Here is a 13,666-nt window from a genome sequence, read left to right on the forward strand (position 1 = left end):
CGTCTCGTTTTTCAGTCATTGCTTTTGCAACTGGGAATTTTGGTGGATCAATGTTTTGCGCAATTTGTTGTAACGTTGGTGGAGTGGATTCCCGGTAGTGATTTTTCTCTATTATTTATCTGGTTGTTTTTTGTTCCAAAGATAAGAAAGCTTTACCGATCTAGCCATCGATAATACAGGTAGTGTCTGTACTATACTATCAAACTAATTAAAATGCACACAGGTAGACCATTTGTGGTATATAACAGAGATGAAATATTATATTGTGTGCAATTTGTTATTGTTTGGTTTGTTATGTATAAGGTCAGAATTTTGAGAGTACCAAAATATAATCCATCCAATGCCAAATTGAAAATATGGCTTGCGCCAAAATGAAAAAAACCAAGTGCCAAGTAAAAAACCATTGTCAGCCCCCATCTGCCAAATGGAAATTCGTGTCATGCCAAGTTGAAAAGCAAGATGCGCCAAACATTAGTGAAAATCCTGTAACAAAACCACTATGTGTTACTTCCACTAAGTCATTATATTTTCTTTTACCAGTTGATGACCTTTTTCGCATTCTCATTCAGATTTTCAAAAATAATTTATCAACCTATAGTGAAAACACTTCCAGTCATAAGGGAAGCAGCTACATTGATATGCTGCCATCATGATACTGTTTTCAGAGTAAGGACACACATGAAAGCAATGGATATTGTCGCTTATTCCCAAAAAGCTTCCGGTGTTTATGGGTGCGCGAATTTTTACGTACTTCCATTTTCGGCGATTGCAGGTAAAGCAGTCGCTCTGGCAGGAAAACCGGTCTCTTTTTCTGAGCGCGTTCCTTGACTACTTACACTCACTAGTCATACAATCATACTAACACCAATTTTTACGTACGTCAACCTTTACGTACCTTTAAAACATAGTGTAGGCTTTCTTGCCCTTCCGTGAAATTTGATTATATATACAAAATCTTCAAAGTAATAACAACAACATGTATGGTCCTTTTAGCGCTCAAGGTACTTAAAAATCATATACAGCAGGTACGTAAAATCGGAAGTATGTAACTCCAAAATGAGAAGTACGTAAAATTTTATAGGTTAAATATACAGCGCGAGAACTGATTTACTGTAAGGTGCGAACAGGGACAAGACAACACAAGGCCAGAAACACCGGACGAGAATGTGCTAGGTGCTTTCGGCAAGAACAGGACAAGACAAGAAGGAAGCCAGAAGGTAGGAAACCAGATAGTGAGGAAAGAAACAAGAACAAGGTACAGGGAGGAAACAAGATAACTGACTGATGTTTTATCGTTCAAAGACTATGATATATATATATTTATGTCTTTACTATAGAATTCAATGATGTGAATAAACGGAAAGATTGGTATTAAGGTCGATAATTCGGATGATGATGATAGATGGGGATTTAATATGTCATCAACGAGGTTGAGGATGATCACTTACTAGAGGTCGAAGAATGTTTATAACATTTATGTACTTCGGTGGCCAAGTACGTAAATTTTTGCATAAAAAGTAAGGTGAAGTACGTAAAAAATTTACAGTAGCCATCGTAGCTGCGACGGTTATACAGAGTCAAAGTATGATAGGCTACATCAATGGTAGCTATTCGTATGATCTACTCAAACGAGGCACAAAAAAGACAAGAAGTACGTAAAATTCCCAAATAGGAAGTACGTAAAATTTTATAGTACAAATATACAGCGTCAGAACCGATTTACGTACTTGAGTGGCTAAGTACATAAAAACTTGGAGGCTAAGTACGTAAAAATCCAAAAAAGGAAGGTGAAGTACGTAAAAATTTACAGTACCCGGTGTTTATATATCTCTTTTGCGAGGCAACACTTTAAAAGTCAGATATACTGTACACTCTCTTACACTGCTTTTTAAACGACGCAAGATGAAGTTACTTGGCAACTTTTTTTGTTTAAGGATACTCCTGACAGTTTTTTCCTCCTACGGGAACAGTAGAAGAGAATATTACTATACTTATTGACTACTACTACCGACTAGAGACAACAAAACATTACTTCTTTTATTGAATACATACATGGTGTTGGAGTGTTTAAAGACGCCGATTCTTGGCTTGACATGAGGCCACACTCCGACCCAATCTGAGAGCAATTTCCTCCCATGGCAGCTTCTTGTTACGGTACCGAACCAGCGCATCTGTTTCTTCTGCTGTCCAAGACTGATAGGGTCTTCTCAAACTTGGGGCGTTGGATGCTGGAGTGTTCGCAGCGTCGGTGATGGTATCATCTGTATACTTTTTCGTGGTTTTGGTAGTATCAGCGCTTGTGACAGATGGCGCTGAAGATGGAGGTGGCGGACGCGGCGCGGATGATGATCGCTCTTGCTGTTTCCGCTGCTGTTGTTGTTCTGGCATTGCTTCTTTTTTTATAATACTCTGCCATTTGGAAGTGCATGAGCCAACAGAGCGGTCCATCTTGAGGGCGATTTCTTTCCACGGTAATCCCTGTTGGCGATAGTGGGCCAGTGTTTGCTCTTCTTCCTTGGACCAAGACTTTCCGGTCCGGTAGCTCGTTTCGATGTTTTTACTGTCGTCGCGGCCGTCATTATCGGACCCAGCGTCCACGTTGTTGTTGCTGCGTGCTGCTGCTGCTATTTTTTCTGTTGACAACAATTCGGGGCTCTCGTCTTCATCTTGTTGTGATTGTAGACGTTGTTTCTCTTTCAGTCGGTAGTACTTGCTCTTGACGGAAGCGACGGTGCGATTCATCTCCATAGCCACGGAGTTGAATGTCATTTTTTGCGTCTCACGGTATTTTGGTAAATTGTGTTCCTCCTGCTTTGTCCAAAACTTGACGGTGCGTATGGGTACTCGATAGGCAGGAAACGATGCTACTTCTGGCTGCTCTCTTTTACCAGCATCATCTACTTCAGGCTCAGAAGACGAGCTCTTGCGCTATAGTGTTCACGATATAACATATTAGTTGAATTTGCCTGACAACATTTATACCGCAATCAATACAAATGATATCAATGATGGCCTGCCGTTTTCATTTGATGCTCTTCATAAACTCTTCGGCATTCTTGCGCCGAGTGTGGCTCACTGGTCAACTTGGCGATTTCATCCCAGGACAAACGTGGCTGCTTCTGTCTGGTTTCGATCACGATACGCTTGTCACTTTTGATCCATGACTTTGTTGTTAACATAATTTCTGGAAATTAGCGTGATAAGTGTAGCGCTGGAAAGACTCAAGAGTGATATGGCTAAAGAAGTTATGTTCGAGAAAGAATGGTGGTGTCACAAAAAGAAAGAGATGGACGGCTTAAATATGAAAGTGATTTCTTATCCAAACAGGAGTGATGTCAGAGAGGATGGATTAGCCAATAGAATGACTAAAACGTGCTCCTATTCATGTTGAGCTGGTAGTACCACTTTAGCGAGTCCTCTAAGAAACGAGTTGTCAGCAAGTTATACAGGATTTTCACTAATGTTTGGCGCATCTTGCTTTTCAATTTGGCGTGACACGAATTTCCATTTGGCAGATGGGGAATATAACTTGGCGCATGAAAAATTAGAATGGCTGACAGTGGTTTTTTACTTGGCACTTGGTTTTTTTTTTCATTTTGGCGCAAGCCATATTTTCAATTTGGCATTATACATAGCAAACCAAATAATAACAAATTGCACACAATATAATATCTCATCTCTGTTTTATACCACGAATGGTCTACCTGTGTGCATTTTAATTAGTTTGATAGTATAGTATGATATAAAAAACTATAGTTTAGCGTGTGATCAGCAAAACAACAACAAATGATATGAAAATGGAAGAAAAGAGAGGAAAAAAGGTTGTATATTAATCAAAATTGGATGAGAGCAAGTCAAAAAAACAATTGAACCGAAAATATCCTGGTACAATCATCTACAAGATCTTCTTCAAAGTAACAATTTGGAAAAAAAGAGTTTGAATAGTACAGGTTATGCATATAGGGTGATGTGTCAAAGGTTCCCATGAAAATGAATTGAGCCTGTGAAGTGAGGTGGATTTTTTTTTTGTTCCATAGCTTGTTGGTTAAAATTATTCGTTATATGACGGAAGGGGACATACTTGTTTATTTGTAGTTTTGTTGGTGCCAATAATCTTTCTATTATAATATGTGAACAATACTGCTGTTTTAGGTTCCTGAAACTTTAGAAAAGAGAAGAAATTATTCATGGCGCGGCGTTCAATAATAATAATAATATTAATAATAATAACGAGAAAGACAGAGAAATAGATGAGAGGATAAGACACCTTTTGTGTATCGTTATTCTATATGTTTTGAAACAAATTGATATGTACATACTCAAATAAAAAAGGTTTGTATTAATCATGATACAAGGTATATAATTGTTGAGATAATTTCTGGTTGATACAATATGGAACAGCACGAAGAGAGAGAAAACGGGTAAATACTAACAACAGTGTTAAAGAAGTGGGGGAATATTGACAAAGACGAAATCAATTGGATGATCTATCTTGGGTTGGAGTGAAAAATATATCAGGGTTTGTATTTGCTGAAGTGGCTATAGATGAGGTATAATTGGATCGTGATCGTTCAAATCTTCTTTGTCTAAGTAGAGGGCCACGGACTACTTTTCGTAACTTAAGATGTTCATTCTAAGTTTACAGCATATTAGTATTTGTCACCCCTTCAAGCAGATGTCACAGTATATAAAATGCCACTAACCTTCCAATGCAATAATAAAGTGAGTGTTTTATGGAAATCACTAATATCGTCCAATGTCAAGGGTAAGTACATGTCACCAATGGTTGTGCCAACAAAATAATTATTATATCTCTTCATCGAAACCAATTTTCCTTCAGCCCCTAAAAGAAAAAAAAAGATATTGAGGAGCCAACACTTTTTTTTATAGCAAAAAAAAAAATATACAAGTGATTACCTGTCCACTCCATAGATAAGATACTGATATCATTATTGAATCCATCAAAAGGTAATCGTAATATTTGTAATAGCACACATGCATTGACTCGAAGATTCTTGTTATGCTGTTTGTCAACTAAACTGTCTCCAGCTCCGGCAGATTTCCATTCCGATGCTGAGAGTTCAAATTCGTCGTGTTCCATGATTACATCAATTTTTCTTCCAACAATACTGGATATTTTTTCTTTATCACCAAATGCATGTTCATTTGCTTGTCGTACAACTTTTGTGGCCATGCTACATTTTTCTCCCCTTGATAAAAAAACATATTTGCTTCAGTCACTATAGTAGCCTTTGCCATCCGCCCATCCTTTCTATTTAACACTTACATTCTAACTGACAAATCCGTATCCCGTAACAAAATATCTAACAATGAAACTAAGCGGTGGGTCCAGTCTACTTCAGTTGCTCCTTTTTCATTTCCCCATTTTTTCACGTTTCGAATACTATATTACAAACATAAATGATAAAAGCAGTCAATAAATGAGATAAAAAGTAGCACAGATACATGGCATAATAATTCCTCCAACATACACATAAGTGAGAATATCAATGACTTGAAGATTGATGTTATCTTTTTCTGTTTCCAATTGTTTAGAAGCGGCATTGGATAAGTATCTTAAAGCTGGGTGTTCTCCTTCCAACTCCAACAACTACAAATTGAATAATAAAAGGTTGGTTTGTTGATCGCATACATCATTTGAACCGATCCCCCATGAATAATACACATACTTCAATCGTTTCCTTAAATATCAATGATAAAAAAGCGGGCAATTCTTTTATGGTGTTACTTTGGCTTTTGCTGTGCTCCTTGACTTCATGGACATGAGATGGCTCCAATGCTTTTAACATTTTTTTGCTTGTATTATTATTTGCGACATCAACAATCAACGACAATGACAAACTATTCAATAATAATTTATGTTTTAGAATGGGTGCTAGCTGCTATATTTACAATTGACCAAAACAAAAAGTATTACCTTAATGTGAATCGATATGCATCATCTACATCACTTGTTGTCCAGTCCTCCAATAGATTGGCAGCCATTTTCGTTAACGCATCGGAAACAGACACCGCTCTTTGTTCTCGAATGATACCTAATACCGTTGTAGACATAGTAACCGATTTCTTGAGATACTATTAACGATAGTTTAAAAGTGAATATTAGAAGTTATACAAAAAAAGAGCAAAATTAAAATCAACAAGAAAAACAAAACTTACCAAGGTATATGCCCATTGAAAGAGTGCTGATCTTGTAATTGATGTTGATGATGATGAAGCTGTGCTCGGAATAATTTCGGTGACATCGAGCTGTTGTGGAGTAGTCGTTGTCAACGTGTCATTGTCAATATCAAAAAAATCTTTCGTTTTGGAGCCAACCTAATATACGTACTTGTCAATAAAAATCATGACAATAATAAAAGCAAACGTTGAAAAAACCAACCACAGATCCACCATGCTCTTCAGTTTCATTTATGTTTTCTCGCTCTTCCTCTTGATCGTTGAATAGAGAATCATCATCACTGCTACTATCCTAATAAATAAAACAATATCATATTAGAACTACATACGAGAAAAAAAAAGAGTGCTGCGTATACTGACCGCTCCACGATCATCATTATTATCATTATTAATAGACCGATCCTTTGGTTTTTCTTCTTTGAAACGTGCTTTCTTGTTACTCTTCTTACTACTACTTGCCACTCTTTTTGAGCTATATAAAATAAAATATAAGTTAAAAGATGAATACTTCGCGAAACTATTATTTTATTACCTTGTTTTATATTTATGAATAATATTGTGGCTGTTTCCAGTGAATATATCAACAGGACCACTTAACGTGATACTGGTACTAGAACTGCTGGAGTTTGACTGTAACCACTTCTTTACATCGTCAATGAATATTTTCTAATTTTTATTATCCAAAGTTAGTATCAATCGGTTTACTCTCAATGGGAAATGAAAATTACCGTTGATTCTTTAATTAGTGTTCCTACATGACGCTTGACGTCCATGGGAAGGTCACATAATGCTAACCAGTCAAGATCTTTTTTCATATTTGCCAAAATAGTAGCTGGGTCAGCTCGTGGATGGTGCTTTACATAATTTTTGAAAGACCATTCCTCAATAGGCTTGTTCACAAAAATGGAGCGTCTTGGTAATGAAGATTCTAAAGTGTCAAACACTTTTCCTTTGTATTTGGATATAGCAGACATTTGAATATTTTAAAACAGGTTTTTTAAAAAGTAATGTCGCAAAAAAAAAATTCTTATAATGAGTTATCTGGGGGAATTAGCTTGGGTTACAGACCGGAGCCAAAAATAAATAAATCATGTGATATTGATGATTCTTCTATAATTTTTTTCTTTTGCAATATTTACATAGATCTTTATATTGAAGTGAGAGAACCAGTTATTTACAATGCGTGGGTATTAACATGTGAACCCAACAATGGTGAAAATCACCCAAAGGCAAAATAAGTTTGCATGGACATAGACAAAGCACAATACAGGTCGGTTTTATGCAAATCCTTGTCGTGGATTATTATATATGGTAAAAAATAATAATAAAAACGGCACTGTGGATAAGTTAATACAGTGTAAGGACTCCTTGAAGGGCCTTCTGGTGAAATATGTGAAGAACAAAGATGCTGTTGCAAAAAAAAAGGTGGAATCATTGGTACTCGTTTTTTTTCATCATGCCATGATACTAGTGGCAATAAAGCTGATAAACATAGAGGAGAACATGGGGTAGTTACTGCTGAGTAGGTAGGAACTTTTAGAAGCAAAACAGAAAGAAAAAGACAACGCCGGATAACTACAAAATTGTTGCTCAGGATCTACAAAGTCGAAATTACTAGCAGATGATTACTGTAACAGAGAGATAGGGAGAAAGTGTGTGTGTGTACAGTTGTTTGAAAACATTGTCTATTATGATTTACTAACGAGATGCGTTTCTGTATTTTAGGTAATCTAACACCACGATGCTGGTTTCGTCAAGAATGGACGCGATCTCCGAAAAGTGTTTTGTATGGATACCTTAGGTCATAGACTGGGAACAGATTCTTTATATATTTCGTCAGATATATTAAACATATATCGAGTTAAAAAAAGCTCAAAGAACAGCAGCCAATGTTTTCTACTTCAGTTTTCGTTACTATGGACAATAAATTATCTTGAGTGTATTCATGCAGACACAGCTTGTTTTCTTCGTGTACTATGCGGGTTTTTTTCATTCATACACTAATGTGCTCCGCATATCTGCCAGGCCAAAACCACGGATCATCTTCAAAACTATCCACTTGATCTTTACTGGGATCATGGGGCGTGCAACGTGCCAGGCTATTCGATCTAATTCCAAGATGCTACATAGATTTATTTATACTCACCAATTTTTTTCCTACAAGGAAACGAACTATGTTCGCAAATTTACTAAGTGCATCTAATCCATGTTATCAGTGAGACCTTGTTTCAATTACTATCGTAAAGTAGCCAAATACGACTCTTCAGGCAAACATAAACTCTATTCTTCAGTTTCGCCTATATTTATAAGCTCGACATCTAGTAAAAGGGCAAGATGCTTCAACCAATTTCTTGTATAAAACATCAATTCAATTCAATTGTTTTCTGTTGAAGTGATCCGGAAACATTTAATATCCTTTCACTCATCATCTAGATTGTTTTTAAGTGTTATAAACAAGTATACATTAATTTTACAAGAGAAAAAAAAAGGGCGGTACAAATGCAATGGCTGTATATAATATGGATGGGATGGACGAACAGGTTAAATAATGTCATTAATATGTCTTTCTATTCACTCTTGTGTGCATGCCTACGCTTCATCACATAGTCTTTCGTCTGTAACAAGAATTGGGAGCCCAGTGTAATTTTTCTTTATCGGATAAAATATTGTCATGGGTTATGTTAACTCCCTGCTCTATTATTTTTGGGTTAGAATACAATAGAATTATTAACGCTATATATCTTTATTACCTTACTACATCGATTATCAAATATTAAGTGTCGGAAAGTTGATGCAAATGTTATATTTTTTACCAGAGGCCAATATTTACTGCAAACAAAATCATTATTTCCATTTCCCCCCGTCGTTAATAAAATGCAACCACAAAACAAATTCTGTAAGTCGAATTCAGTCCTTACCTATTCAACGCCAGACAAGCACCGGTAAAAGAACACACGAGAAGGCAATATCAACTCGACGACTACCAAGCACAAGGCAACGGCAAACAAAAAGCTTTGCTACCACCACCATGTGGAGGAATTTTTCATGGCAGGGATAGCCAAAAAGTCCATCTGAATTGCTCGCGGCAGCTCAGGCCACATCCTTTCAAAGTCCCTGGGATGCAGGAGAGCTTTCCATCTTTTTATCGAAACGTGCCGCGTCCTTCTCGTTACATCTGACAGCCCGACGACTACCAAGCACAAGGCAACGGCAAACAAAAAGCTTTTGCTACCACCACCATGTGGAGGAATTTTTCATGGCAGGGATAGCCAAAAAGTCCATCTGAATTGCTCGCGGCAGCTCAGGCCACATCCTTTCAAAGTCCCTGGGATGCAGGAGAGCTTTCCATCTTTTTATCGAAACGTGCCGCGTTTGGCGATGTAAGTTCTTTTTTCATATGAATCTCAAAGTACCTGTTAGTTAATGAATAAAGATGCATTAAACCATCAGTATTGTGGTGCCATGGACATAAACGGCTTAATAACATAAAATAATACGTACCAGGCTGCGAGAAATTCGAACACTTGGAAAAGGAGGAAGGCCATCGCTCAATATAAATTGTATAAAAGAGATAATTTCGGGAAAATGTATTCCAAAGTAAGAAAACAAAAGAATAATTCCAACAGCAACCACAAAACAAATTCTGTAAGTCGAATTCAGTCCTTACCTATTCAACGCCAGACAAGCACCGGTAAAAGAACACACGAGAAGGCAATATCAACTCGACGACTACCAAGCACAAGGCAACGGCAAACAAAAAGCTTTGCTACCACCACCATGTGGAGGAATTTTTCATGGCAGGGATAGCCAAAAAGTCCATCTGAATTGCTCGCGGCAGCTCAGGCCACATCCTTTCAAAGTCCCTGGGATGCAGGAGAGCTTTCCATCTTTTTATCGAAACGTGCCGCGTCCTTCTCGTTACATCTGACAACCCGACGACTACCAAGCACAAGGCAACGGCAAACAAAAAGCTTTTGCTACCACCACCATGTGGAGGAATTTTTCATGGCAGGGATAGCCAAAAAGTCCATCTGAATTGCTCGCGGCAGCTCAGGCCACATCCTTTCAAAGTCCCTGGGATGTAGGAGAGCTTTCCATCTTTTTATCGAAACGTGCCGCGTTTGGCGATGTAAGTTCTTTTTTCATATGGATCTCAAAGTACCTGTTAGTTAATGAATAAAGATGCATTAAACCATCAGTATTGTGGTGCCATGGACATAAACGGCTTAATAACATAAAATAATACGTACCAGGCTGCGAGAAATTCGAACACTTGGAAAAGGAGGAAGGCCATCGCTCAATATAAATTGTATAAAAGAGATAATTTCGGGAAAATGTATTCCAAAGTAAGAAAACAAAAGGATTAATCCAACAGCATTTTGATTTGATGTTACCTTAAACATTAAAAAGATTACACCATAACACAACGATAAGGCTGTGAAATTATATTGTCAACATGGAGAATGCCTGGTTCTTAACCACGGAGCTGAGTTGTTTGACTGCTTTTTTCTCTTTTTGGCTGTTTGGCTTCCCACCCTTATGCACGTGTAGTTTAAAATATTTCGTTTATTGAAGTGGAAGGCGGAGGTAACCGGCGCCTTTGGGCATATGTTCGCTTCCTTGCGGTACAAATAAGAAGAAAAATATCTACAGATTAGAGTAGATAAAAGTTACTATAACTAATAACTAAAAAAAACCCCCAGTAAGGGGAAAAGTTACGCTTGTTTACGTGCACGTGTAGTTTTGTAGAAGAAGTTAAAATAAATTAAATTAAATTATAAAGAAAAGTCAGGAGGAGATGCGGTTATAATACATAAGAGAAGTGTATCATTGGTGTGGTGTTGTTGTTGTGGTGGTGGATAACTCCATTACTTCCTCTAGAGCTTGTTCAACCTAGTGAAAGATTTCATTCGTGTGACTAAGGATATCAATTTTCCTTAGAACTCGCATGTGCGCTGGCCAAGCTGTATTCCATTTACCCAGAGTGGGCCCAACCTCAGATCTTGGAAGGCTGTTAATAAGATAATCCAATGGCTGCATTGGAGGTGGAAGTGCTGGTATTGTGTTGTAAATACTTATTAGATCCATTAACAGTGTTTGTAGTACAGGAGAGGTGGAGAAGTGCTCACATTTAGCATCTTTATACAGTAAACCCCCATTAAATACACCCCCTATAATTGCAACCCTCATCAATATCTACGTTTTCAGAAAAAATCTTTTCAAAACATAGTGAATTTGCATCTTTTCCGCTTTAATGAAACTTCACCACATCGGAAGGGTGTTGATATTAAAAATTTAATCAGCTTTGTCCTTTATTATATGTTAATTTCTATTGGAAGAAGAGAAACATCGCGTCAAGCGGGATTGTTGGCTGTATAATTCTGGTACAAGCTTGGTACGGAGGGTTGTAAGTGCTGTAAGTGCAGCAACAATGTCATTATCCAAACTATCTTCGGCATCAAAAATTTGAAAAAGGTTAAGCATGGTCGTTGCCTTTTCTCTTGCAGACAAGTTAACAATGTTGGTGCTTGGATTGTTGGCGGATTCCGTGGCTGTAGACTCTTCGTTTATAGATATTTGTTGCATGTCCTCTGTAATTAATTCTATAATTTCATCGTCACTGTAATTGCCATAGATTATCTGGCGTTCATGGTCAGGATCAATTTCAGATGTTGGACATTTGTCGATGCTGATATTTCCAATGGACGCAATTTGTTCGATTTGTTGTTGTAAATGTTGCTGCATGAAAAGGTCTTGATGCGTAATGGCATTGACTGCTTCAGGTGATGCGTCGTCCTCTTGCGCCGTCATTCGATAAATACTAGCATCCCAGCAATTGACAATTGTTTCTCGCTTTATATTGCCCCAGCCTTTTTTAATCCACCTCATGGCTTGCAACTGGCTGACATCGAACAATTTTTCAAGCGGACCAACGACTTCTGGACGACCTATTTGTGTCATACTTATTTGACGGTAGGTCTTGTCAAATTGCATTCGTTTATAATGAGCTTTGAAAGCTCGGATGATCCCACCATCGAGTGGCTGTAGCTTTGCAGTAGTGTTTGGCGGCAAGAAAAATAATTCGACATTCGTGAGCACAGCATCAATAGCATGACCACTAAAGTTGTCAAGAACAAGACACGTCGATTTTCGTAATGCATGGCTTTATCGAAACGCGTGATATAGTGCTCGAAAATGTTTCGCTTCATCTATGCCTTTTGATTATAAAACTAAAACCAAAAACCGAGCTCGTACGCTTCTTTTCGCTTGCCGGTCGAGTCCACGAAGCATGTATGTTTCTTGTGTTTACCAATTATCATCGGTTCCCATTTTTCTGAGCCGTCTGCATTGCACAAAAGAGCTACCGTGAGCCATTTTTTGTTTTCCTTGAATCTAGAGAACCCTTTTTGGGTGATGGTACTCCGAGGCTGGGCAGTGAAGAACAATGCTGTTTCATCGATATTCCATATATCACGTCGATCATATTGAGAAAGTTTGTCGCGCATTTTGTCCCTGTTTTCGAGAATGGCATTCGCTTCAACAAATTCGCCTTCACCATGAAGTGTATGTTTACGTAGCCCATGACGTCGAGCAAAACGGTGCATCCACCCGTTCGACCCTTTGAAATCCTTGCCTAAGCATTCTGCAAAGTTAACCGCCTTAGTATGAACTATGCTCCAAGTGACCGGGATATGATTGTTTTCGGCGACGTTTATCCACAACATTACAGCATCCTCGACTTCCTATATACGTTGTAGCCATGTGTTTTGAGCTCATCAATATTATACTGTCTAAATTGATTATTGCACTTATTATTATATCGAAACATACGGGAAATCTGGCCTTTTGAAGCCTTCTTCCGGTTTGGATACGAATTACACCTTCTTCCTCTTCCTTTTCCATGCACGCAATAAGCCTTGAAATAGTTGACTTGTCCAGAGTTTAAACCTTGTAGTTGCCCAGGAAATTAACATTGAATAGGTAAACTTGTTCGCTTTGTTTTTTTCTTTGTAATGCTTGAACAGCTCCTGACGTTGATAATTGGTGAATGATACGTTCTTTCTACAACGCTCTCGACGTGTTTCGGGCATGATAATAACGTGAAAGAAGAGCACGATCAAGAAACTGAAGGAAGTGATAATAAGTTCTTTTTTTTTTCGAGGTAAAACTTTTTGGTGAATGGTCCGGGACCACAGCCTAAACGTTGATCCATTTCGATAAATGCAACCCTCGCTAATTACAACTTTTTCTAGAAAAATCTTTGGTTGTATTTAACGGGGGTTTACTGTATCCACATCGACAATCCTTATTGGAGAAGAAGATAACCAGTGCATACTCCACTTTATTAGCCCATGGCGATCTTTGGAAAAGGCTGGTACAGTAGGTATATAATGAGGTCAATCAGCCTTTTGGTTCGCATGCAGTTAATGGTCTTGAGACTATTGCGCCTTGAGCTATATTCTTC

At 37.9% G+C, this 13,666-nt stretch overlaps 5 protein-coding genes across 5 annotated transcripts; all 5 read right to left on the reverse strand.

Moving 5' to 3' along the window:
- Positions 1–69: 69 nt before the first annotated feature.
- Positions 70–437, reverse strand: BDB00DRAFT_320123 (uncharacterized protein). Its single transcript, XM_053116925.1, has one exon. The coding sequence runs from the start codon at positions 402–404 to the stop codon at positions 192–194; it is 213 nt and encodes a 70-aa protein (XP_052972096.1). The 5' UTR covers positions 405–437; the 3' UTR covers positions 70–191.
- A 1,630-nt stretch (positions 438–2,067) lies between these two features.
- Positions 2,068–3,595, reverse strand: BDB00DRAFT_793855 (uncharacterized protein; the record flags this gene model as incomplete). The annotated part of the gene is made up of 2 exons (XM_053121263.1): positions 2,068–2,928; positions 3,572–3,595. The coding sequence occupies 2 exons, from the start codon at positions 3,593–3,595 to the stop codon at positions 2,068–2,070; spliced, it is 885 nt and encodes a 294-aa protein (XP_052972097.1).
- An 805-nt stretch (positions 3,596–4,400) lies between these two features.
- On the reverse strand, positions 4,401–6,444 carry BDB00DRAFT_320191 (uncharacterized protein). The gene is made up of 8 exons (XM_053116926.1): positions 6,181–6,444; positions 5,939–6,096; positions 5,691–5,862; positions 5,493–5,611; positions 5,288–5,404; positions 4,918–5,195; positions 4,704–4,843; positions 4,401–4,633 (listed from the first exon to the last, which is right to left on the reverse strand). The coding sequence occupies exons 2-8, from the start codon at positions 6,073–6,075 to the stop codon at positions 4,475–4,477; spliced, it is 1,122 nt and encodes a 373-aa protein (XP_052972098.1). The 5' UTR covers positions 6,076–6,096; positions 6,181–6,444; the 3' UTR covers positions 4,401–4,474.
- BDB00DRAFT_320220 (uncharacterized protein) lies at positions 6,306–7,274 on the reverse strand. The gene is made up of 5 exons (XM_053116927.1): positions 6,930–7,274; positions 6,734–6,867; positions 6,562–6,673; positions 6,404–6,485; positions 6,306–6,339 (listed from the first exon to the last, which is right to left on the reverse strand). The coding sequence occupies exons 1-4, from the start codon at positions 7,173–7,175 to the stop codon at positions 6,480–6,482; spliced, it is 498 nt and encodes a 165-aa protein (XP_052972099.1). The 5' UTR covers positions 7,176–7,274; the 3' UTR covers positions 6,306–6,339; positions 6,404–6,479.
- Positions 7,275–11,500: 4,226 nt separating this feature from the next.
- On the reverse strand, positions 11,501–12,313 carry BDB00DRAFT_320437 (uncharacterized protein). The gene has a single exon (XM_053116928.1). It carries the CDS (start codon positions 12,193–12,195, stop codon positions 11,524–11,526), a length of 672 nt encoding a protein of 223 aa, XP_052972100.1. The 5' UTR covers positions 12,196–12,313; the 3' UTR covers positions 11,501–11,523.
- Between the last annotated feature and the right edge of the window lie 1,353 nt (positions 12,314–13,666).

The sequence above is a fragment of the Zychaea mexicana genome (genome assembly GCF_025766255.1).
Source record: "Zychaea mexicana strain RSA 1403 chromosome Unknown BDB00scaffold_290, whole genome shotgun sequence".
In the NCBI taxonomy this organism is placed as follows: domain Eukaryota; kingdom Fungi; phylum Mucoromycota; class Mucoromycetes; order Mucorales; family Lichtheimiaceae; genus Zychaea; species Zychaea mexicana.

Bases quoted from the DNA above. Each gene is read 5' to 3' on its own strand.
- BDB00DRAFT_320123 (XM_053116925.1), bottom strand. From the start codon at position 404: ATGGTTTTTTACTTGGCACTTGGTTTTTTTCATTTTGGCGCAAGCCAT.
- BDB00DRAFT_320191 (XM_053116926.1), bottom strand. From the start codon at position 6,075: ATGTCTACAACGGTATTAGGTATCATTCGAGAACAAAGAGCGGTGTCT. The intron at 5,863-5,938 runs GTAATACTTTTT...ATTATTGAATAG, and splicing joins GCATATCGATTCACATTAAG to TTTGTCATTGTCGTTGATTG. The intron at 5,196-5,287 runs GTAAGTGTTAAA...AGAAAAATGTAG, and splicing joins ACGGATTTGTCAGTTAGAAT to CATGGCCACAAAAGTTGTAC.
- BDB00DRAFT_320220 (XM_053116927.1), bottom strand. From the start codon at position 7,175: ATGTCTGCTATATCCAAATACAAAGGAAAAGTGTTTGACACTTTAGAA. The intron at 6,868-6,929 runs GTAATTTTCATT...AATAAAAATTAG, and splicing joins CACTAATTAAAGAATCAACG to AAAATATTCATTGACGATGT. The intron at 6,674-6,733 runs GTAATAAAATAA...TATTTTATATAG, and splicing joins ATTCATAAATATAAAACAAG to CTCAAAAAGAGTGGCAAGTA.
- BDB00DRAFT_320437 (XM_053116928.1), bottom strand. From the start codon at position 12,195: ATGCAATTTGACAAGACCTACCGTCAAATAAGTATGACACAAATAGGT.